The following is a 23639-nucleotide window of genomic DNA, read 5'->3' as shown; positions in this document are numbered from 1 at the left end:
GACCGCCACCTGAGCGAGGGCCCCTTCCGCACACCGGAAGAGCTGTCTCTGCGCGGGGTGGGGTACACTCGGGGTACGCTCACGTGGAAAGGCAAGAAGGATGGGGGTAGCTAATTGGGAATACAAACTTTGCCTAAAACCCAGAAGCCATTGGTTTCCTTTTCCAAAACGGAGACAGTGCATTTGTCGAGGCTGAATGCCAGAGCCTGCACACCGCCCGCACACCGTGGCGCCCAGCGAGGAAGGCCCTGCCCGCCAGGGGCGTGCACCCGCGTGCTTAGCAGCTCACACCACGCGGCCCTGTCAGGCCCCAGTCAAGGCCTCCCTGAACCTATGGGAGGAGGAGCCAGAGAAACATCCCATAGGGACTCCAAAAGCTGGGCCATGAGCTTGACACCCCCCCCCCCACCTCGCCTGCCAGCTGCTCTTCAAACCCAAGCGTGCTGAGGAGACACTGCGGCCGGGCTGCCTTCCACCACCACCACGCCACACGCACAGCCGCAGGGACGACGCTCAGGCTGAGTGGACCGGCTCCAGCCAGCCAGCCACGAGCCCCACAGGGGGACAGGCCACAAAGAGGGGGGCCCCCAATACAGACAGGCAGCGACTGCCAGCACCTGTGACTTTCACGTGGCACGTTAACAAGGTGGTGCAGCAAGTCACAAAAAGGCAACTAACGCTAGGAAGAGCAGCTTCTGAATGCTGAGCTGACAGGCATGTTTCATTCGTGTGCCTGTCTAGTTAACAATGCTTTCAGATAAAAACAAGTAACAACTTAAGGCTGGGCACTCATGGCTCACACCTGTAATCCTAGCTGCTCAGCAGGCTGAGATCTGAGCACCATGGTTCAACGCCAGCCTGAGCAGGACAGTCTCCATGAGACGCTCATCTCCAATTGACCACCAGAGAATCGGAAGTGGCTCTGTGGTAGAGCCTTGAGCAGAAGACCTCAGGAACACCATCCAAGCCCTGAGTTCAAGCCTCATGACCAACAAAAATAAAGTAAGTAAGTAAGTAAGTAAAAGACACGATACAAGAGTATAGTAAACAGATGTCCGGCAATTTTTAAGGAAGAACTAAAGAGCTGCTGCATACTAGAACAGTTGCATGGTTCTTTCTGTGTCAATACAACTCAAGTCACTATGGGTTTTCAGAAATGGGAGACCTTGTGTTTGACCTTCCCAAGTCCATCTCACTGCAGTAAGAAAAACAGATTTTGAAAAGTTTTCTTTTACAAGTTTTACCAGAAGCCGGGTGCTGACTGTTCACACCTGCAAGCCTAGCTGCTCTTCAGGAGGCTGACACCTGATGCCCATGGTTCAAGCCAGCCCTGGCAGGAAAGTCTGTGAGACTCCTCTCAACGCCAACTAACCCCCCAAAATCTGGAAGTGGAGCTGTGGCTCAAAGTTGCAGAGTGCTAGCTAGCGAGCCTTAAGCAGCAAAGCTTAGGGAGTGCCCAAGCCCTGAGTTCAAGCCCCACTAATTGGCCAAAAAAAGGAAAGTTCTACCAGGAGCCAGGCACTGGTGGCTCACGCCTGTAATCCTACCACTAAGCCACATTCCCAGTCCCGTGAAATTCCCATCTTCAATTAACTACCTCTAAAGTTGCAAGTAGGGCTGTGGCTCAAGTGCAAAAGAAGCTCACAGACAGCACTCAGGCTTTGAATTCAAGCCCCAGGACTGGCACCAAAAAGAAAGTTTTTCACCAGGAAAAGCTGATAAAATGTAGACATTTCCATGTACATAGTTACAGACTCCTTTTATATTCAGAACTTTCTATCACTTATTTTCTGAACACTGAGATGGTCTCAGTGACAGTAACAACTACAATTCCAGCCAAACCAAACCAAACCAAACTAGGGGGCTGGGGATATGGCCTAGTGGCAAGAGTGCTTGCCTCATATACACGAAGCTCTGGGTTTGATTCCCTAGCACCACATACATAGAAAATGGCCAGAAGGGGCGCCACATGTGGCTCACGTGGCAGAGTGCTAGCCTTGAGCAAAAAGAAGGCAGGGACAGTGCTCAGGCCCTGAGTCCAAGGCCCAGGACTGGCAAAAACAAAACACCAAACCAGTCTTCTTTGCTAGGCACCAGTGGCTCACATCTGTAACCTTAGCTTCTCAGCAGGCTGAGATCTGAGGAATGCAGCTTGAAGCCAGACTGGGTGGAAAAGTCCATGAGACTCTTCATCTCTATTTAAACACTTAATAAAACAAACAAATGCCAGAACTGAAGCTCTGGCTCAAGTAGTAGAGCGCAAGCTGTGAGCAAAAAGGCAAGCCCAGGCTTGAGGTGCTGAGCTCAAACTAAGGTGCCAAGTATGTGTGCATATGCACGTGCACGTGCACACGCGTGTGCGCACGCACGCACGTACACACACACACACCCCATTCCCCATCACACCTAGCTTATTCACTGAAATAGATCTCACTAATTTTTTTGCCCAGGGTAGTCCCAAACCTCCATCGGCCCATCTCTTGTTCCCAATTAGATAGTATTCTAAGTATCTATTCCAGCATGGTCACACCACCTCTCCTGGGGGCTGGGCTGAAAGCTCCTTTGGGGTCCAGTTTGCATCTCCTCCACCCCCCCCCCCCCCCGGCAAGCCTGGTCTTCTGGAATGAGGCCAACAGAGCCCTAGGTACCACCTTGAACAATGAGGCTCAGGGCCACGTCTCAGAGGGCCGGGACTCCCAGCTTTGCTGCCCTGAGTACTCTTGGTTCAGGGAGGAGCAAGGTCTTTGCGGGGATCTCCAATTCCTCCACACAGCAGATCTCACTTTCCACGGCTCTCCATGGCCCTGGCCCTGGCGCCCGTGCGTGGCAGCGGGGACACGCTGGAGTGGAGCCAGCTGCCTGCACAGGACAAAGGCTGCACCCCCCCCCCCCCCGGGCCCTCGTGCCAGCCCTGGCCCCCAAGAGCGCCCGCTCGCCCGCTGGCGTTTCCCCAGGCCTGCGCAGGCAGCGCCCTCCCCTCCCCCGCCCTGCCCGTGCCACCTGCACAGCAGACCCCGGCCCTGCTTCACAAGGGCTCAGCTCTGCAGACAGGCCCCTTTCCTGCCGCTTAGAGGAGGAGGAAAAAGCTCAGCATCTTACCTCAAAGGAACATTCAACACTCCTGTCATTTTTTGTGTGTGACAAGCCCTTCAGGTCTATCTTTTCAACACTCACTGCAAAAGCAAACAAACAAAAACAAGACAAATTACGAGAGTGAAGTGGACCACAAGGTACACCTGGGATGGCTCAGCCAGGCGTCTTCCAGGGGGTGGACTCCAGCCCGGCCCCGAGCAGCCAGAGGCAGCCAGCTATGGGCCATCAGTCCCCCCAGGACACCGCACAAAGCAGCCGCAACCCCGGCCAGGCACAGAGGGCCAGCACCAGCCTTCCCCAGAGGCCTCGCTTGCCAGGGTCCACCAAGGCTGCCTGCCAACAGCCATTCTAGGAAGCAGCATGCCTGCCCAGGCCTGTGGGAGGAGCAGAGTGGACACCGCTCCCAGCGGATGCCCCGGGACACCTCAGCCTCTTTCTTACACATGGGCTCCAAATTGGTTAGGTCTCTGGTGCTGGTACTGGGGCTGGAACTAGGGGCCTAGGTACTGTCCCTTAGCTTCATCACTCGAAATGGGCACTCTGCCATTTGACCCACAGCTCCACTTCTGGCTTTTTCTGATGCTTAACTGGAGCCAGAACGCTCCCTGACTTTCCTGCCCAGGCTGGCTTTGGAATGAGATCTTCAGATCTCAGCTTCTCAAGGACCTCCACACTGTTTCTGACAGTTTGAAGTTCCGAGCACTGCTTCCAAGCGAGTCCACATGTGTGTGAGCTTGCGACACAGCCCGGGCACGGGGTCCCCATCCCCCCTGGTCCACGTGTCCCTCCAGCACATGACACCGGGTGGCATTGGAGGTCCACGCCAGAGGACCCAGGGTGCCTGGGGAGACCCAACACCGAGTATGCGCTTGACACAGAACCACGCCAAGCCGCCTCTCTCCCGGACGCCCTCCCGAGCGGGCGGCCGGTACGCGCTACACACGGCCCTGGTCCTGGCGCCCCGGCACGGGGCAAGCGCACGGGAGCGTGCCCCGAGGAGCGCACCGGGGCCGCAGCCATCTGCTGCCGGGGCTTCTGAGCGAGCGGCTGGGCTCGGGAGCCAGTGCTCCGCTCCACCTCCACTCATCAGGAAACTGCACTCTCGTTTTCAACCCTTTCCTCGCGAGTTTTTGAGGCGGGTCCTCACGATGTAGCCCAAGTGGGTGCGGAACCTGTGGTCCCTGCCTTGCACCTGGGGGAGCTCAACAGCCCAGGCGCTCAGTGTCCTCTGTCCCTCAGACCAGCTGGGCCAGGGGACCCTCAGTTACACCCCCTTCTGGAACGGCCTGGGGGAAGGCTGTCTCCACTCTCCTCCCTCCATTCCATTCTCTCTCCCTCCTTGTTGTTTTTTGAAAGAGGGTCTCCCTGCGTTCAACCCCTAGACTCGAGCCACCCTGTGCCTCCGCCTCCTAGGGGGCTGTGGCTGCACGTGGTTCCCGGCCACCCCAGTTTCGTGTCCTTCCCTGAGCAGCGCCCCTACTTGGCATCCGGCCTCCGTGGCTGACTGAGGTCTCCCCAGTGAAGCAAAGACAGAAGCGAAGTACCTAACCTAATGAAGCAGCAGCACGGACTGAGCCTCAGCAAATGTTCCAAGTCAGGAAGCCGGGGGACGGCGCTGCGAAGGGCGTGGCGGCTCCTAGATGCCCGTCAGCCCCGCCCTCCCGTGGCCTCCCCGCTGTGGCCCGCACCGCCCTGCTCGGCCCCACCAGCACCCAGCACAAGACCAGCGCCCCGGGCCCCCGTGTCCTGCCGGAGCCGCCAGCAGTCGCAGCAAAACCTCTCTAGCTCGGCCTCAAGCTGAGAAGACGGAGCCATGTGCCCTTCTTTCACTGTGGGGATGTGGGGCCAACCTGTGCTCCTGGGCACGAGGGGGTCGGAAACGGGAGCAGCACGAGTTCTGGGCCAGCCCGTGTGACAGAACCGGACAGTCTCCCTTCTTTCTCTGCCCCTGAATTTCCTGATCTCCTTCTTAGATGGTTGTACTTTCATCAGTTCCTCTGAACTCAAGTTCAAAACCTGCCTAACACCGTGGCGCTGTGACTCATGTGCCCCTATACATGACGTCTGTGGCCGCAGGCGCTCTAGCGTCCCGTCTCTGCCTCCAGAGCAGCCGCAGTGTGGCGACCACGCATGGCCTCCACGCGGCTTCAAGACAGTCAGCAGCCCAGGTCCTAGCCGACGACAGAGAGCTGCACAGAAGACGTCACACAACCCCTGTGCAGCGGGCCAGCCAGTGGCGCAGGCACTGCGGGAGCCCCTTCTTAGGAGGCACAAGCCCGGTGGGAGCCAGGTGTAGCCACCTGCTGCTTGGTGAGCCCCGTGTCCCCAGGGAGACAGGGAAGGGGGGGACTCCGGCAGTCCTCCTCTCCCCGCAGCTACCAGGAGGGACCCGGCCCCGGTGGCCACGGAGCCCCCGTGGGACATGGAGAAGAGGCCGGCGGAAGGAGGTAGGAGCAGATCCCACCAGGAAGATGGGTCAGAGCAGGAAATCCCACGCTGAGCAGGAGGAGCCGAGAGTGAGGGAGCCCCGCCAGGAGGGCCTGGGGCCAGGTGCACCACCGGAAACGGGATCTTCAGTCATCGGGGAGACACGAGCATGACGGCCACAGGTGGGGGCATCCTGAGCACGCCCACAGAGGCCCACGCCCCTCAGAGAGAGAGCCCCACGGGCAGGCGCCAAGGCAGGACAGGAGGGCCGGGTCCTGACCACCCTGCCCAGCCCGCCAGCCACGCCTGGGGCAGGCAGGGGACGCGGAGAACAACGGCAACGCGGACTCTGCCCCACTGAGTCAGACAGCGGCCCGCGCGGCCCGCTTTAAAGCCACGACTCTGGACGGGCCAGCTTAAACCACCACTGGACGTTCTTTCAAGAGTTCTATCTACCTACCAACACTGCTCGGAACACTCAACTTCAAACAGGCTCAGAGGCCTGAGTCTTGCGAACACTGGGCCTGCCTGTTGCTCACCACTGGATTGTTTTAGATCGTGGGCGTCACAAACTACAGCTCTTCATTGAGATCAAACTGGCCTAGGTTGTGCAGTCTGAGAACTACGATTCTCCTCATCCTTCTTGGGTGGTATGGGACTCGGGGCTCTGTGCTCCACGCCGCCACGCCGGGCCACGCCTCCAGCCCCGCAGGCTCGCTCTCGGCGGGCGCCTGGGCTTCGGCAGGAACTGTCACTGGGTCTCAGGCTCCCACCACCATGGCCGCCCTTCCTCAGCGGAGATGAGACTCTCACGAGCTTGTTTCCCCAGCTAGCCTCACACTGCAAAGCCTCCCAAGTGGGCAAGTTGACAGGTGTGGGTCACAAGTGCAAGGCCTTTTCTTTGCAAATAAGGTCTTGGAACTCAGTCCTCTGACCTCAGTCTTTTGAGTGCTTGGATTACAGGCAGACACCAGCAGTTTTTTAGTGTGAACTGTGAGAAAAGCTCTTCTATCCAAAAAGACTGCTTTTAATCAATCTTGTGAAAACTGTTTTTCTGAGAAGTTCCTGCTTTGTCCAGGTAGGTTGGCTCTTGTTAATTGCATTTTAGTCTAGTTATATCCTTTTCCTGTTTCCGATTTCAACTTCATTCGGAAGCTCCTTGAATTTTAGTTATATCCTGCTAAGGAAGCAGCATCCTTTTGCAGATTGTGGACCCGAGCCCAGCCAATGGCAGCAGAAGGGTGGGGCCTGCTGGGTTAGGGCCATAAAAGGAGCAGCTTGGCCTGCTAGGTGTGCTGGCTGGCTGGCCAGAATTTCCGCAGTTGGGTCATCTTTCTGCAGAAGTAAACTCTGTCTTGTTGAGTTTATTCTTACACCCCAACATCCCGAGCCACTGCTAACACTCACATACACACACACATACACACACACACACACACGTGAAAGGAAGGGGTGACCGTGTCCAAAAAGAACTATACTCATTACTTGATTTATGGAATGGTAACCCCTTCTATACACCACTCCATAATAACAATAAATATTTTTTAAATAATACATAATATAAATACTAAACACACACATACCTTGGCCTCTTCAGAAAAACTAAGCCAGGGGCTGGGAATGTGGCCTAGTGGCAAGAGTGCTTGCCTCGTACACATGAGCCCTGGGTTCCATTCCTCAGGACCACATGTATAGAAAATGGCCAGAAGGGACGCTGTGGCTCAAGAGGTAGAGTGCTAGCCTTGAGCAAAAAGAAGCCAGGGACAGTGCTCAGGCCCCGAGTCCAAGCCCTAGGACTGGCAAAAAAGAAAGGAAGGGAGGGAGGGAGGGAGGGAGGGAGGGAGGGAGGGAGGGAGGGAGGGAGGGAGACTAAGCCAATTCTCAGGCCAGTGGAGACACTGGGAACATATGAAATGTCGAACAGTGACTTATTTTATACCAGACTTTGACATATTTACACACTATATAGGGAAGATAACTACCAAGAGTTTTCATATCCAAAATATATAGAATGCTGTCTAAGAGTCAAAGGCAGAAACAGCCCACCCATGAGGAGGGAAAGATACGATCCACACATCCTTAAAGGCAGTGAACCAGCTCAGCCCCCCCCCCCCGCCCCGCAGGACCCAGAGAACGAGAGCACCGAGCTTCCTGTGAAGCCACGAGGCGCCAGCTTTCATTCGTAGGGCTGCTGGTTTTCTTAAGCATTGACAGAGCAAAAGCAGTGTGCAGATGTGGCCCGTGCCCGTGGCTCGCGTGGCGACGTGAGGGGACCCTGGCGCGGATGGCTGGGCGCTGCGGAAAGCCTCACGCTCTCTAGTCCTCATAACCAGCTCCAACGCTACCTCTTGCACGCAGTTCTACTTCTTTTCATTTTGTGTGTGCTGGTCGTGGGGCTGGAACCTGAGGTCTGGGCGCCGTCCCTGAGCTCTTTTCTCTCAAGGGCAGCACTCTGCCACGCTGAGCCACAGCGCCACTTCGGGTTTTCTGGTGGTCCAGTGGAGATACGCGTCTTAGAGACTTTCCTGCCCGGTGGGCAGATCTCCTTCTCCGGAGTCGCTGGGATGACAGGTGAGAGCCACCAGGGCTTGCCACAGCTAAACTTCTGAGATCTACTTGTGTCTTCACTCACGTTGCTGGATTTTGATTTCCTGAATTCCAGCCCACGGTATAATCCTGGGTAGACTGAGTCCCAGAGTAGCCCTCTCGGGATGCAGGCTTCCTTTCCAGGTGCCGTGCTGCTCCACCTTCCCGCTGGTGACACAGGAAGCGGCCGATGCCACGGCCTCCCATCTGCTCCTTCCCGACTCACGGAGGGGACCCGGGCCACTTCACTGGGGTCTGTCTCCCCGTACACCTCCCTGAGCGCTGACGACGCTGCCCACCCTGGACCATCCGTTCTCGCTCTCGCAGGCCAGTCCCGGGGAGGAGCGGTGGGCCCCCCACCTCCACTCACTGTCCCCGAGTCACTGAGACGATGGGGCCGGCCCCGCAGGCGACTCCAGAGCCGAGTCCCCTTCCCCTGAAGCCTCAGCAACTGGCAGTTTCCTGTAGCGTCGCCTATGTGCTTCCAGTTGCCCAATAAAAGATTCAGCAAATAGCTGCAAAAACTATGTCAAAAGAGAAATCACAATGGAAGAGTACTGTAGAAGACAGGAGGCGATGAAAGAATCAGCATCGTTTTCTAGAACGGACACCTCGCAGCCCAAGTTCCTGACAACATCAAGGGTAGAAGCTACTCGGCCAGGGCAGATGCTGCCTGTTCTACCCTCCTGAAAACAGCTCTCACTTATAAACTGAAAAGAAGCCAGACACTGGTGGCTCACACCTGTCATCTTTGCTACTCAGGAGGCTGAGACCCAAGGATCGTAGTTCAAGGCCAGCTTGGACAGGAAATCCCCTGAGACTCTTAGCCACCCAGAAAGCCCCGAGTGGAGCTACTGCTCAAGTGGTAGAGCACTAGCACTAAACAAGAGAGCTAAGGGACAGCCTCCAGACCCGTCCCCCAGACCGGCAAATGCACAGAATAAAACTCAAAACAAAAACTGTTTTTGTTGTTGTTTTGTTTATTCACTGTGCGGTTTTTTATGGTACTGGGGAATTAATTCAAGGAGGGTTTTTTAGGCGGGGGGAGTGCTAAGGAATGAATTCAGGGTTCTTTTGCTTGATAGTTGCCCTAAAATTTGAGCTATGTCCCCAGCCTTTTTTGCTTCAGTTGCTTTTCAGAGCGAGTCATGCATTTTGTCCAGGACCAATCTCCTACCTATGATTTCTGGAGTCCCTGAGACTTGAAGCATGAGCTGCTAGACTCGGCCTATGTTGTTGAGATTGAGTCTCACTAACCTTTATGCCCCACTAGCATTTCAGGCCTTGCAAGAAGCTCGGAGTTATACACGCTCAGCCAAAAAGTGTGTTCTTCAAAGTCCCCGTCGCGTAATGGCACTTGTAAACTATCAACTGGCTTTCTTAATTTTGTGTGGTTGCCTCAATGGACAGCGTGATGTTGGACGGCTGGCCTCCAGTAGCTGCTGGTTCGGTGTGACCCAACACGACACTATCACAACTACTCTGGTCATCTTTCTGTGTCTTATCAGGACACAACATGCCACATTAACAACTCTAGAAGTTCTAATAAGTCTGACTGCATTTTCCTTCAAAAAATGGGGGTAGAACCAAAGGGGTGCACAGCGGAGACAAGCAAAGCAGGTAAGAGATCCCCCTTCCATGGAAGCACAGGAGGACACAGCCCGCGGTGGGCAGGTGGGCAGGTGGGCAGGTGGGCGTGGACCAGTGGGCTGGGGCCAGGTGCACAGCTCGCCTGTGTACCGAGGCAGCACCCGTTTGGCATGCGCACAGCGCCAGCCACGAGATGAACTGCAGCGGCTACAGGAGTAGGCTTGCAAAGGGGCCTGGTGCAGGGCAGAGGAACCTGTGTGACGCCAGGAGACAAGACGAGACCGGGGCTGGAGGATGTCAGCAGAGTACAATACTCCAACACACACAGGACTGTCAAGGAGGCCAGGCCCTTCTGCAGGTCCCAGTTAATCCAGACGGGAGGCTGTCTTCCCATGACCCTGGGCACGGCTGCCCGACCCCTCCACGCCCCGGGCCTTCATCTCAACAAAAGGAACACTGGCTCCCACTTCACAGGACTGAGAGCCAAATTCTGCCAAAACCCTGGAGGCAGGGAAGCACCGGGACCCACGGCCCACCACGCCACCCCACCCGGAGGAGGGGTCAGGACCCACTGCCCCAGCCGGGATGGGGGCGAAGGCCGACAAGCCTGGTTGCGCTTCCAGGGTCTGCCCAGGTGTCCTGTGCGGGCATCACCGCAGCCTCGGGAGCCGCCCCACAGGGGGCAAGGGGCGGTGAGCCTCTAGGCCATGGAGTGGGTACGGGAACTCTGCAGATGGCCCCACCTGGAATACCCTCCACAAACCTGCACAGGCTGCAAACAGGCAAACCAGGCGTAATGCTTCAGAGGTGTGCGCGGGCCCAAGGCCGGGCAGCACTGGGAGGCAGTGTTTGGGAGCCGGGGAGCAGGGCGGGGGGCGGGGGTGCCTGGGAGCCATGGCAGACCACACAAGGCAGGCTGTACTTGGGAGGCGGGTGGCACAAATCCACAACGGAAGAGGTTATAGTGCGTCTGTCTGGGTGTTGGGAGGAAGAGGAATGGTTACTCGGCGGACAAGGAGCAGGCAGACAGCTGCCGCTCTGTCAGACACTGGTGCCCACCGAGGACCCCGCATTTCCATGGCACGACGTGGAAACGCACCTCCTCGACGCTGCTGGCCACTCTAGGAGCCTCGCCGGAGGCGGCGGCACCCCAGGACACCTTCAGCACCTGCTCCGGGGCTGGATGTGGGGTTTGTTTGGCTTCCTCTCAGCTTCACAAACACCGAGATCTGAGATTCCCACTGCCAGGTAGGTAAGCCTGCAGCTTCAGACCCCCCGCTCGGCACTGACGGCCATCTGAGCAGGTGCGATGAGACCCCGGCCCGCGGCTCCGTGCAGCGCCCCCCTCCCCCGCCCGCCCTCAGACACCCTTGGAAGCCCAGTGCGCCCACCTTTGCTGTGCTTTCCCAGAGGCCTCTTGGGTAGCGAATCCTCCGTGGAATGTGCTGATGTGTGCAGGGCGTTCTGCAGACTGTTACTGTGGACTGGGGTCTCAGTTCTGGGAGCAATCTGAAGGGACAAAACAGTCATTTTATTCCCTTCCGTGTACTTGTACAGTCACCACTTGACTTCTACTGTTCCTCCACATCGCCCTACAGCCCAGGGAACTCCACCTGCCATGGAGTGGCCGCGGGGGTCGGTGACCGCCAGACCGCAGGGGGCTGCCAGCCACGCGGCCACCGCACACACGACGCTCGCTTCCCCACGAGGCAAATGACACCACAGGATCTAACACCAAAACGTCTCGACACGCCGTGACAGGGCCTCAAAGAAGCCACACAGGCCCGGAGCCGGTCCACAGCATGTTCTAGAGTCCTCAGTACGCACCGCTGACTCACGACAGCACCTCCAACAGAAAGCCTGCTAACTAGCTCCCTCCACAGAGACTCGACCCAGTCGGCTGCAGGACACATGGAGACGCACCCGGAAGCAGCTGTCAGGGAACCGGCTGCCTCTCCCCAGCAAATCACCGAGCACGGACACACAGGACAACACCCCCCCAGACCCAAGTGCCACCCCACCCCACTTTCCCTTCCCTTGGGCTGAATTAACAGGCGGCGGGGGGGGGGGGGGGGGAGAGACAGGAGGTTCCGAAAGCCCACAGATCCCATCTCCAGTGAGCCTGGAGGCGTGACACAACCCGCAGAGCAGTGCGAGTCCTCCGCTGGTCCCCGAGGCCTGCAGAAGGGGAGGGGCTTTCCCAGGCCGGCAGGGGAGGGCTGCGGCGGGTCCCACCTTCCCGCTCAACAGCATTTGGAAATGTCACAGCACAAACAGACTGCATTCAGAATAAAAACTGGCGATACGTTCCCCTTCGGCGTCCCCGTCAGGCCCGAGGTTGCGGCGCGGTGCGGCAGGGGTTTGCTGCTGAGGACCGAGAAGCACAGCAGGAGGCTGCCCGCTGGGTCCCAATTCAGATGGGAAGAGCGGCTGGATGGAAAATGGAAGTGTTAAATCCAAGGGCAAAAAAGTAAGACCCTATTCGAAAAATAAAGCAAAAGGGGATGGGAGCACGGCTTCATGACAGAGCACCTGCTAGTAAGAGCAATGCCAAGTTCAAACCCCGGCACCACACACAAAAAACAAAAACCACCAAACCACAGGTTCATGGCTAATTTTCTAAACGAACTAAACTGAGCAGTCTACCTTGGACTTCACAATTCCTTTCAACGTCCAACTGCTAACTTTTTTTTTTCAGCTGGCCCTAAGGGGCTGGATGCTGTCCCTGGCTTCTTTTGCTTGAGGCTGGCCCTCTACCACTTGAGCCACAGCGCCACTTCTGGCTTCTTCTGAGTAGTTTTATTGGAGGTAAGGGTTCCAATGGCCTTTCCTGCCTGGGCTGGCTTTGGACTGTGGTCCTCTGAGCCCAACCTCCTGAGTAGCTAGGATGACAGGCACGGGCCACTGGTGCCCAGCTTGGAGTTTGGGGTTTTTTTTATGCTTTTCCTCATGTATCTACAGATACATGCGGGGTGGAGGGTAAAGGAGCCCTGATATGCTGCTGGGAATTTAAACTAGTGCAACCATTTTAAAATGCACTTAGGAGGTTCTTCTAAAATCTAAACGATGAACTACACTCTAACACAGCAATACTACTCTTGGGCATGTATCCAAAAGATTACAGTCGAGACTCCGGAAAGACACTTGCATACCGTGTTCACTACGGAAGCAGCCCCACAATGGATGAGCGGATGGAGATAGTGTGGTATAAGCTGGGTGCCTGCGGCTGCGAGGGAGGCTGAGAGCTGAGACCTCGGTGTGAGGTCAGCCTGCGCAGCCAAGTCCATGAGACCAAAAAGCCAGAACTGGAGCTGTGGCTCAAGTGGCAGAGCGTTAGCCTTGAGCACAAAGGCTCTGGTATTGTGCCCAGGCCCTGAGTTCAAGCCCCAGGTCCAGAACAACAGAAAGAAGGAAAGAACAGAAAAAGAAAATGTTACACACACACAATGGAATTTTACTCCTCCATCAGAAAGAGTAACACATCATTTTCAGAGAAATGGATAAACCTAGAAAAAAATCAGGTTAAGTGAAATAAGTCAGGTTCAGTGACAAAAGGTACTATTCCCCCCCCCCATTTTTGGAAATTAGATCTTAAATTATAAACATACATGAGAACATACAGGGCTATATGCATATATACACAAACAATTTGAATAAAATATGGCATAGGAGGAGGGGATTAACCTCTCCTTTATCAACCAACGGCCAGTTGATAAACTTACAGTCCAACAAAAAAAAACCAAGTAGAGAACTCGGGGGTGGAGGGTGGTGGCGGGTGTTCACGGAGAGGGAGGGTGGGTGAAGAGCCATCCTATTCCATGGATACAGGTGTGAAAACCTACAGGAAGAAGGAGGGCGACACCGATCAAGACGCAGTGCACTCGCCCACTCGCATGCCAGGCTCAAACACCTTTGGATAACGACTTGAAGATCTTCTTAAAAAGGGAGCCCCCTTCCCATGACACGATGCCCACGACACACAGGGTCCTGGCTGCCTGGCTCCCAATCCTCCGCACGCTATGGCCTGCTCGGAAGGGTCTCCAAACGACAGGACAGGCGGCGTGTTGTCCTGGCCACCGGCGTCCAGCGGGAGGCCAGGGGAGCGGCTCTTGGCACAGCCCTCCCCGCCCCCAGCTCCCAGTCCCAGACCTGGAGGGCACAGCCAGGGGAGGGTGCATTCCGACCCCAGACCGCAGCCCCTCTCCACAGCAGGGCCCAAGACAGGGAGGGGCACCCACCAGTGTCCTGCACACCCACTCGGTCAGGAGCTCTGCACGTGGGCAGGAAGAGCCAGCCTCTCTCGCTCTCTCTCTGAGCTCCCTCTCTGAGCTGTCCCTGAGCCTCTTTGTGCTCGAGGCTAGTGCTCTACCACTTGAGTCACAGCACCACTTCTGGCTTTTTCTGAGTAGTTTCTTGGAGGTAAGAGTCTCATGAAGGGGCTGGGAATATGGCCTAGTGGCAAGAGAGCTTGACTTGTATACATGAAGCCCTGGGTTCGATTCCTCAGCACCACATATATAGAAGAAGTCAAAAGTGGTGCTGTGGCTCAAGTGGCAGAGTGCTGGCCTTGAGCAAACAGAAGTTCAGGCCCTGAGTTCAAGGCCCAGGACTGCCAAAAAAAAAAAAAAAAAAAAAGAAAGTCTCATGGACTCTCCTGGCTGGCTTCCAAGGGTGATTGATCCTTAGATTTCAGCCTTCTGAGTAGCTAAGATTACAGACGTGAGTGAGTCACTGGTGCCCAGCTCGACGTGTTTGTTTTCTTCATGTGGCTTAGTCGGTGGCCAGGCTGGGCCTCAAGGTGGCCCTCAGTGCAGGCTCGGAAAGGCCTTGTCTGGCTGGCTGCAGGGGAGGGCCACGGCTGGGAAGAGGGCAGGAAGAGCTTCCTGCCCACAGACAGGAAGGGCTGCGGGCTGCAGTTCCAAGCTACACAGCTCTGAGCCCGAGGGAGCGCGCACGTCACCCAATCAAAACACACGCATGCCCAGCACACAGGCAGGAGAGAAAAGGCTCCAAAGCTATAACTCTAAAGTGAAGCGTTTGTTTTCTCCGATACTGTCTCCCAAAGCACTTCTCTCGGTCTCCCAAATGTACACTTTTTCCAGCCTTTATCTCCACTTCGCTCCTTTGTTTGCATTCAAAGCTGCCTCCCAGGAGCTTCCCAGAAACGCTGTTTTGGGTTATTTTTGGTCAGGGAAACGGGCCACGTGACTCAGATGCTCTCTGACTCACCCTCACCGCAGAGCTCGGGACCCGGACTGTCTTGTGAGGAGCCAGGCGGAGGAGCACCCAATGTCGCCTTCCGCGCTGCGCACCGGAGCTCAGACCGGCTCCCCAGCTATCCGCCCGCCGCTCCCAAGTGAACCCCACACTCTCTCCCTATCCTAGCTGCCCTTCCCCGCCACCACCGCTTTCCTGCCACCACTGGCCGTGCCCCCCTCGGCCCACTGCCCCCGTCTCAGCCACGCTTGTCTGTGCTCGACCAAGTGTGTTGGGGGGGGGGTGTCTTTTCTCTGTTCACAGCACACTCTCTTGTTCTTACCACAATGCCTGCTACAAAGCTGGCATGGGGGGATGTGTAAACTAAAAAGCAATCCCCAAATTCACATGGCCTATTGGGTGAGTAAACGTAAACGTCCTAGGAACCGGTCTAAGCTGACCCAGCGCCGGCCCCTGCCAGCGCAGCTCTGCTCAGGGGCGAGGAGCGCGGGGAAGGGCGCAGGGAAGGAGGCCCAGGTCCCAGGGCCCCGCCTCCGGCCCCCACCAAAGCTCCCGCCAGTCCCTTCCTGCTCCCGGCCCCTGGAGGCCCAGCCCAGCGGCTCCCAGTTCGGCCGTGGCACACAGGTCCTCGTTCGGGGCTGGGCTACGGCGGCAGGACGACACCTGCCACCTGGCACCCACGTGGCCCCCGGCAGGCATCTCCCCACAGCCAGGGAGGAGACACCTGGGGGAAGCCGGGCAGCACCCACCCAGGGCCCCACCACAGGGCCAAGAGGCGCGGGGGCCGCGGCTGCTGTCCCGCAGACATGACCTCAGTTCAGGAAACGGATCAAGAACCTGACAAAAGTGTGGGCTTAACCCCAGCCACAATCCACGTCCAGCTTTTTGGATGTAAGAGTCTTGTGAACATTTCCTATCTGGGCTGGCTTCGAACCACGATTCTCAGATCTCAGCCTTCTGAGGACTATAGGCATGAGCCACTGGTGTCTGCCTTTGTTGTTGTTTTTTTAATTTTAAAATTAAGCAGGGGGAACATGAATTATATTCTCAAAAATAAGTTTTGTGTTTGTTTTCTTTTTTTCGGGTCCATCATGGGGCTTGAACTCAGGGCTTGGGCGCTATCCCTGAGCTCTTCAGCTCAAGGCTAGTACTCTTACCACTTTGAGCCACAGCACCACTTCCAGTTTTCTAGTGGTTAAATGGAGATAAGAGTCTTAGAGACTTCTTGCCCTGGCTGGCTTTGAACTGTGATCCTCAGAACTCTTGTCTCCTGGGTAGCTAGGAATGCAGGCTACTAAGTGTTCTTTCTGATCCACCTCTCCTGTTGCAAATAATATGAAAATGCATAGCTCTGTATATCTTTTAGAAACTTGAATGGCATCTGAGAGTGGTGCCTTGCACCTATAATCCCAGCAATTCAGGAGGCTGAAATGCAAGGATGTGCTTGAGTTCAGGACCTCAAGACCTGTCTGTACAACAAAGTAAGGCTTCGTCTCTAAATAAAGTAAGTCAATGGTGGGGCTGGGGGTGGGGCTCGGTGGTAAGAGTGTGCCTAGCATGCACAGGCCCTCCTTGCATTGATTACCCAGTGCCCCAAATACTAAATTATTCATTTCAAACCCAGCCAGGTCAAGAGAGTCCATGAGACTCTTATCTCCAATTAACCACCAAAAAAGCCCAGTGAGGCTGTGGGTCAGGTGGCAGAGTGCCAGTCTTGCCAGAAAAGCTAAGGAACAGGGTCCAGGCCCTGGTTTCAAGTTCCAGTACAGGCATAATTTTAAAAAAAGAAACAAGGCCAAGTTTGGCCCTGAGTTTAAGCCCCAGGAACATCAAAATAATTAACTAATTAATTAACTGAATGCTAAGCAAGAGCATGAGGCTCTGAGTTCGAGCCTACATTTTTAAAAAAACAGCAAGAAGCTGGGCTGGAAGCATGGTATGAACAAGAAAGTACCAGCTGTGAGCAAGCAAGACAAGTAAGAGCTCAAGGCCCTGAGTTTGAGCCCTGGAACCAGCGAAATAAAATAAAATTAATAATAATAAGTAAACAAATACAACCTTTATCTCTATAAACAAATAAATAGAGCAGAGGAAAGGGAAGCGCTCTCTCCCTCTCGCTCTTTCTCTCTTTCTTACTGCACCCAAGCTGGAGGCTGAATGGAATAAAAGGGAAATATATAGGAAGCCAGGCATTCTCTCTCACTGCTTTCTGGCCATCATGTTGTAAGCTATCTGCTCCACTACACCCTCCCTGCCATGATGGACTAAAACCTCTGCAACCCCAAGCCAAATAAACCTTTCCTTCCTTAAAAAAAAAAAAAGAAAGAAAGAAACAAGGGCTGGGAATATGGCCTAGTGGCAAGAAAGCTCACCTCCTATACATGAAGCCCTGGGTTCGATTCCCCAGCACCACATATACAGAAAACAGCCAGAAGGGGCGCTGTGGCTCAAGTGGCAGAGTGCTAGCCTTGAGCAAAAGGAAGCCAGGGACAGTGCTCAGGCCCTGAGTCCAAGACCCAGGACTGGCAAAAAAAAAAAAAAGAAACAAACAAACAAACAAACAAACAAAACAAAACAAAACAAAAAAGCAACCATATGTTTAAGCCACATCTTTGAACTCCCAGACCAGAACCACACGTTGAAGAAGTAAGTATTTATCTGGCAGCACTGGGGTTTGAACTCAAGGCTTCACACTTGCTAGGTAGGTGCTCTAACCAGTACCCAGGCCTAGAAATTAAGCTTTTGAAAATTGATTCCAGCCAGACACTGGTGGCTCACACCTGTAATCTTAGCTACTCAGGAGGCTGACTGGAGGATGAAGCTGACTTCAAAGGCAGTCCATGAGTCCATCTTCACTAAACTACCAAAAATACCAAAGTAAAGCTGTGGTCCACGTGGCAGAGTGCTAACCTTGAGCCAAAGAAGCTCATGGACAGTGCCCAGGCCCCGAGTTCAAGCCCCAGGACCGGCTGCGCCAGCTGGGGACCAATAATTCATGGGCTTTTGCGCACACTCCGAGTGTGAGGTCACGTCACAGGCGTGCTGAGTGTGAGAGGCGTGCACCTGCCCCACGAGCCCCACACGCAGGTGTCTGTGGACACCTGGTCACCTGCTGGGGACAGCGTGGGAAGCCTGGCTCTCATGATGGCGGGAGCAGGGGGGCCTGCCGGGCCTGGCGGGCTCCGGCAGGGCCGGCAGCAGCGAGGACCACAGGAGGCGGGCAGGCTGCCGGGGTCTGCCCCTGAGTTCTCCTCACAAACACCGGCCAGGCCTCGCCCCCCAAGCCACACAGGCCTGCGCCTGAGATGAAAGCGTGGGGTCCCTGCCACCAGCGGCATCAGCCCACACCCCTCCGCTCGGCCGACGGCTGCTCCTCCAGACTGCGGTCCTGCCAAGCACTCTTATTTCCCACCGTTCTCGAGTAGAAGCACTCTGCCCGGGGACACCGGGCTCTGTCCTCAGACGCTCTGGTGCCATCCGTGGGGCAGAAATTCTATTGGCAGCTGTGGAGACCAGGGCAGCGCCAACAGACAGAGCACAGAGGGAGAAGGCCCGCCCAAGACGCAAGGGCTGGACCACACAGGCCAGCCGACGGCGCTTCCCCTCCTCAGGGAGGCCACAGGAGGCTCACCGTCACACACCGCCCACCACAGCCCCGCTGACGACCGGGGGCAGACCCAGCCTCATCCTCCCCAAGACACGTCCAGGCAGTGGCAAGCATGCGCTATGAAAACCCTGGCAGTGTGACCGCTGCAAACTTAGGCAGCAAAGCCTGGCTGCAGCGAGTGCAAGCAAGTCATCTGTAATCGAGACAGGGAACTCAAAAGGGCACACAGCGGGTAACAGCTCTGTGGAGGGGACCCCCTTAGAATCATCTGGGAAAGAGCATCTACGGTGCTAGACTGTGTCCTCGGATCCCTACACCCCCAGATGATACCCATCCATGATACACAAGCTGTTCAGAACTGCACTGTCTGTGACTGCAAAACAGGGAGTCCAATGAACACAGGGTTGGCTGCCACGAGGGACTAGGATGCTGCCAAGCAGCAGGGGGAGAGGAAGCCTGGTTGTCCCAGCAGAAAAGACCGAAAGGCACAGGCTGAAACAGCTGGATGGGCACTGAAGAGGCCGTGAAAGACACGCCGTGATGAGAACTGGCAGGAGGACACCACACTTGAGCCGAGTCCCGTCACCAACCCTCGGGGGTGCAGGTTTCCACGTGATCCTTGCACTCACTGCTCCATACAAAGACCATCGTGTCTCCACGGCAAAGATAAGAAAGCACCCTCTCCTAGCGTTTTCCCCAAGGCCACGCAGCCAGCCCGGGAGGGAGTGGACTGGAGTGTGGCTGCTGGTCCTTCAGCCAGAGGCCGGGACACAGGACACGGCAGGGCCTGCCGCGAGGACCGCTCAGACACCATCAACTCCTTGCTGGCTGAGTGACGTTGCCCACAGACTTCACCCACTTGGCCCCAGCCTCCCCCACCGGGAAGGGGAGATAATGGTACCTACCCCCTAGGGCTCGGATGAGGATTACCAAATGGGCTAGGCAGTAAATACGGGCCATGGCCTCATCTCTGTGGCCACGGGGGCTGGAAGGGCGTTCAGTGGACACAGTGCTGCCACAGAAACCAAGTTGGAGAGGCCTACCCCAGGACAAGCACTCTTTGCAAGCTGGATCAGCAAGCAGGCAGGAGGCTCTCTGCCCTGCCCTGACTCCCCTGGGGACTGGGCAGCAGAGCTTCCAACGGCCACCTGGGCGCCCGCGTTCCTGTGAGGAGCAGGCAGGGGGCCCTTTCCTGCTCCACACAAAAGCCAGGCTCTGGCAGGACGAGCCGCCCAGCCTCTGGTGCGGGTGGGTGCGCGCACACTCGTGCACACCCAGCACTGGGGCTCCAAATCGGGGCCCCCTTCTTGTTATTTTTTTTCAATCAAGGCTGGTGTTCCACCACTGGAGCCACAGCTCCATTTCCGGCTTTTAGCTGGTTCATTGGATCGGTAAGAGTCTCATGGTCTCAACCCCATGGGGGCTGGTTTTGAGCCATGATCCTCAGATCTCAGCCTCCTGAGGAGCAGCTGGGATGACGGGCGTGAGTCCGTTCTAAAACTAGCACTTCCCATCTGAAGTAGCGTGAAGGATCGATGGCTCCTGGCGTTACAGGCGAGGACTCAGCTGCAGCTTCCACGAGGCGTGGTGCCGACAGGTGTGCACCTGCGGGGTGGCGACCCTTCTGCTGCTGGGCTCTGACCCCCCAGCCCTGGCCGAGGGGGAGGGGCTCCAGGGTGGGCAGGGCAGGAGCGTGCCCAGGGAGAGCCGCGGCGCCCTCACCTCCGGGGCACGCACGCACGCACGCACGCATCCCGCATGGGCCGAGGCTCAGGATGCAGAGTGACAGCCAGGACGGCACATGGAGCCGTCTTCTCAGAATAACTCCAGACAAAACACATGGAGAATGCGCACAGACAGGTAGGGGACCCTATCAATACAAACAGGCACTGCAAAGGGACAACGGAGAGCACACCCAACATTGGCAGTACTTCTCTCTAGGTGACACGGGACAGTCACTTCTTGTAGAATTAGGAAAAAAGCTAAAGACTGGGTCTAAATATAAATTCCTTCCTACAAGATATGAATGAAATGGAAAAGTACAACGTAACTGCACTTCCCCCTCAAGGCGCCTCTACCTCCCCCCCCCCCCCAGCACACCCACACGAGCCAGCGCTAGGCGAGGAGCTGCGGGGAGAGGAGGCGCCCAATCCAGACCTCAGAGGCCTGCTCCTCAGGGGAGAGGACGGCCTCCGGGCCTTAGGAGGCGGACGGCCGCGACCAAGGGCCTGGGAGGCGTCCGAGGCTCCCGAGGCTGAGCTGGCCGGAGGCACCGGCCGCCACTCCCCGGCCCGGGGCTGGCGCGGGAAGGGCTGCTGGGGAGCACAGCGGCTAGCACCTCGGGCACACATGGACTCTGCTTGCCTGCCCCTTACACAAAGTCTGGCCAGTGGAGCAGTGCTGATTTCAATCTCCTTCCCAAGCCTGCCCGTCTGTGCAGGAGAAGGAACACGCTAAATACTTCCAAGTGGATGCAAAAAGAGAAAGGAGACCTCCGTGTAACAAACCCATGCGCAAAATGAAGAAGGGACGTGTAAGCACTTTACTAAAATAGTCATTATATGTCTCTAAACTCTGAACAAGAAAAGAGATAGCTTAACAGTGAAAGCTATTTGCTGACTGCAGCCAAATGTAAGCCAGCACGAACCAAAAAAATTTTTTTAAATCCACACAAAAACATTCCTTTCATGATGCCTTAGCCTAAGCTCTACCCCTTAAATACGGAAGCGACGAGGGGCGAAGAGGAGAGGAGAGAAAGGCGCGCGTGCTGAACACGGAGGCGCGAGGCACCGGGCCACCCCGCAGCGAGGCGGCCGGGACCGGCCTTCCTGATGGCCGGCCTCAGTCCTGGGCGTCACAGCAGCACCTTTCCCGGCTTGACCCTTAAGGCCCAGAGAGGCTGGCAGAAGACACTCGGGTCTGTCCTGCTCCCTGCAGACAACGCGGCAGCCGGGCTCGCCTCCAGCGACTGCTCTTCACGGAAAGAAAAGCCTTCCACGCCACGCAGCAGAATGTCTGCACAGGCACTGCCCGGCAGGAAAGCAACAAGACTGGGGAGAGCCTTTTCACAGACAAGCTGAGGAGGTCTGACTGCACCCCACACCACACCCTGGACTCACGCGACTCCAGCCGTGCCAGCGGAGGAGCCGCCTGACTCCTCACACCACCGCCGCCCCGTCCCACCGACGGCAGCCTAGCCGCAGGGCCTGCCACCCGCAGGGCCGGCCGTGGAGAGCAGAGGGCCCTGCACCAGCCTCCTGCTCGCGTCCCAGCCTGGGAGTTTTCCTCCCGGGGGGTGGCAAGGACTCACATCCGAGCTGCAGGTGGGCAAGGAGCACCACAGGGGCTACAGACCGGCCCACGGCAGGCAGGGACCGCAAGGGGACACAGAGCCGCGTCCAAAGGGCTCCGCCAGGCAGGAATGAAGGCCAATCCTCGCAAGGGGCCCCGCCCGGCACAAGGCAGAGCCCCTCACCGCAGCACCTCTCCCAGCCACGCAGCGCCAAAGGCTAGGGAGCGGCGGGCCACAAGCTACAGGGACCCTCGGTGCTGCACCACAGGCCAGCATGTACGGTATCAGCTGTTGGTGCAGGGAATTATCTTGCATTAAAGACTGTTAAACAGGGGCTGGGAATATGGCCTAGTGGCAAGAGTGCTTGCCTAGCATGCATGAAGACCTGGATTCAATTCCACAGCACCACATACACAGAAAAAGCTGGAAGTGGTGCTGTGGCTCAAATGGAAGAGTGCTAGCCTTAAGCAAAAAGAAGCTCAGGGACAGTGCCCAGGCCTTGAGTTCAACCCCCGGACTGGCAAAAAAAAAAAAAAGACTGCTAAACAGTGAGCTTTATAAAGGCCAAGAGGGTATTACTTTCCTTCTTCCCTTTACAGAAGGGGTCTCGCTGTCCTTGCTTATGAGACTGGCCTGAGCTCAGGAGAGGCCCTGCCTCGCCTCCAGTGTCCTGCTGGGGTGTCTCTGGGCCGCAGCGCCTGGCTCACATGGTCCACTGTTACCACAGTAGTAGACAAAGGTGGAAAGCTGGCTTCCTGACGTCAGACTTGGCTGCCTGCATTGGACCACAGGAAGCAGCCAGCACGCTAAAACGAAGCCCTGTGGGCCTGGGACAGCAGCCTCAGCCCAAGTCAGGGTCTCAGCTGAGGGCGGGAATCCTGGGGCCAGCAGGAGGAGCCACAGCCCCACAGCGACACGGCCCTGGCAAAGCCGCTCAGACTCAGAGGCCACATCTCTAGACCGGTACAGAAGGAATCGACCAGCGAGGGCTGCAACCAACCGCCCCAACAGCCCCGCAGGAGAGGAAGTTCAACTTCACCTCCCACAATCAGTGTAACCAGACCCTCCTCTGTCACACCTGCTCCACCCCACACGTTCACCCACAGAGCTGACCTCCCCTCTCTTCAGCACCCGCGCAGGCCAGGCAGGGCAGTGTACCCACCCTCCAAATGGACCCTCTGATCTCAAGGCCCTGAGTCACCTCGCACCTTCACAAAACACCTTCTCCCAGGAGACAAGTTAACCCTGCGAGGACGCAGGGTGCGTATGCAGCACAGCATGTGGACTGCAAAAGCAGCTGCACTACTGACACCGGGCTGGCAGCTGAGCAACCTCCTGCAGATACAAAAACCATCACCTGCAAGCCCCAGCACAAGCACATTCTGGGGGTGGCCTGCCTTTGGGCTGTCAGGGGCAGTGCCCAGCGCAAGCACGTTCCGGTGGTGGCCTGCCTTTGGGCTGTCAGGGGCAGTGCCCAGCGCGTGGCAGAGGAGGAGCAGGCGGGGTGCGAGGAGAGCCAGCGCAGCCCTGGGGCTCCGGAGGAGCTGCAGTGGGGCCTCCCACGCCATCCCGCGGGGCTTTGTGAGCCGGAGACACACGGGCTCTGGGACAGCGAGCCCAGGCCAGCCTCGATGAGGGCCAAGGCGTTTGTAAGGCTCCTCAGAAAGGAGTTTACTGGGGGGGAAGGAAACTGCCAGCCCACACGAGATGGCGGTGCAGGGAGACAGAGGGGAAGGAAGAAGAGAAAAAGAGAGAAGGGAGTAAGAGAGCAAAGGAAAGAGCGCGGGACTCGTGTTGAGCTGATTAGATAGGGAAAGGTGGGAGGTG

General features: G+C 56.7%; 1 protein-coding gene across 2 annotated transcripts in view; it reads right to left on the bottom strand.

The window, feature by feature from the left end:
• Window positions 1-23639, bottom strand: part of Zcchc14 (zinc finger CCHC-type containing 14) — a 51544-nt gene that overhangs the window by 13782 nt on the left and 14123 nt on the right. For both annotated transcript variants that reach the window (XM_048354989.1, XM_048354990.1), the window contains exons 2-3: window positions 11088-11205; window positions 3100-3173 (exon numbers count right to left, since the gene is read on the bottom strand). In XM_048354989.1, the coding sequence (XP_048210946.1) occupies window positions 3100-3173; window positions 11088-11205 (192 nt within the window). The remainder of the gene's footprint in view (window positions 1-3099; window positions 3174-11087; window positions 11206-23639) is intronic.

This window comes from Perognathus longimembris, chromosome 10 (genome assembly GCF_023159225.1).
Source record: "Perognathus longimembris pacificus isolate PPM17 chromosome 10, ASM2315922v1, whole genome shotgun sequence".
NCBI classification, from domain to species: Eukaryota; Metazoa; Chordata; class Mammalia; order Rodentia; family Heteromyidae; genus Perognathus; species Perognathus longimembris.
This window is presented reverse-complemented; position numbering and strand designations above follow the sequence as displayed.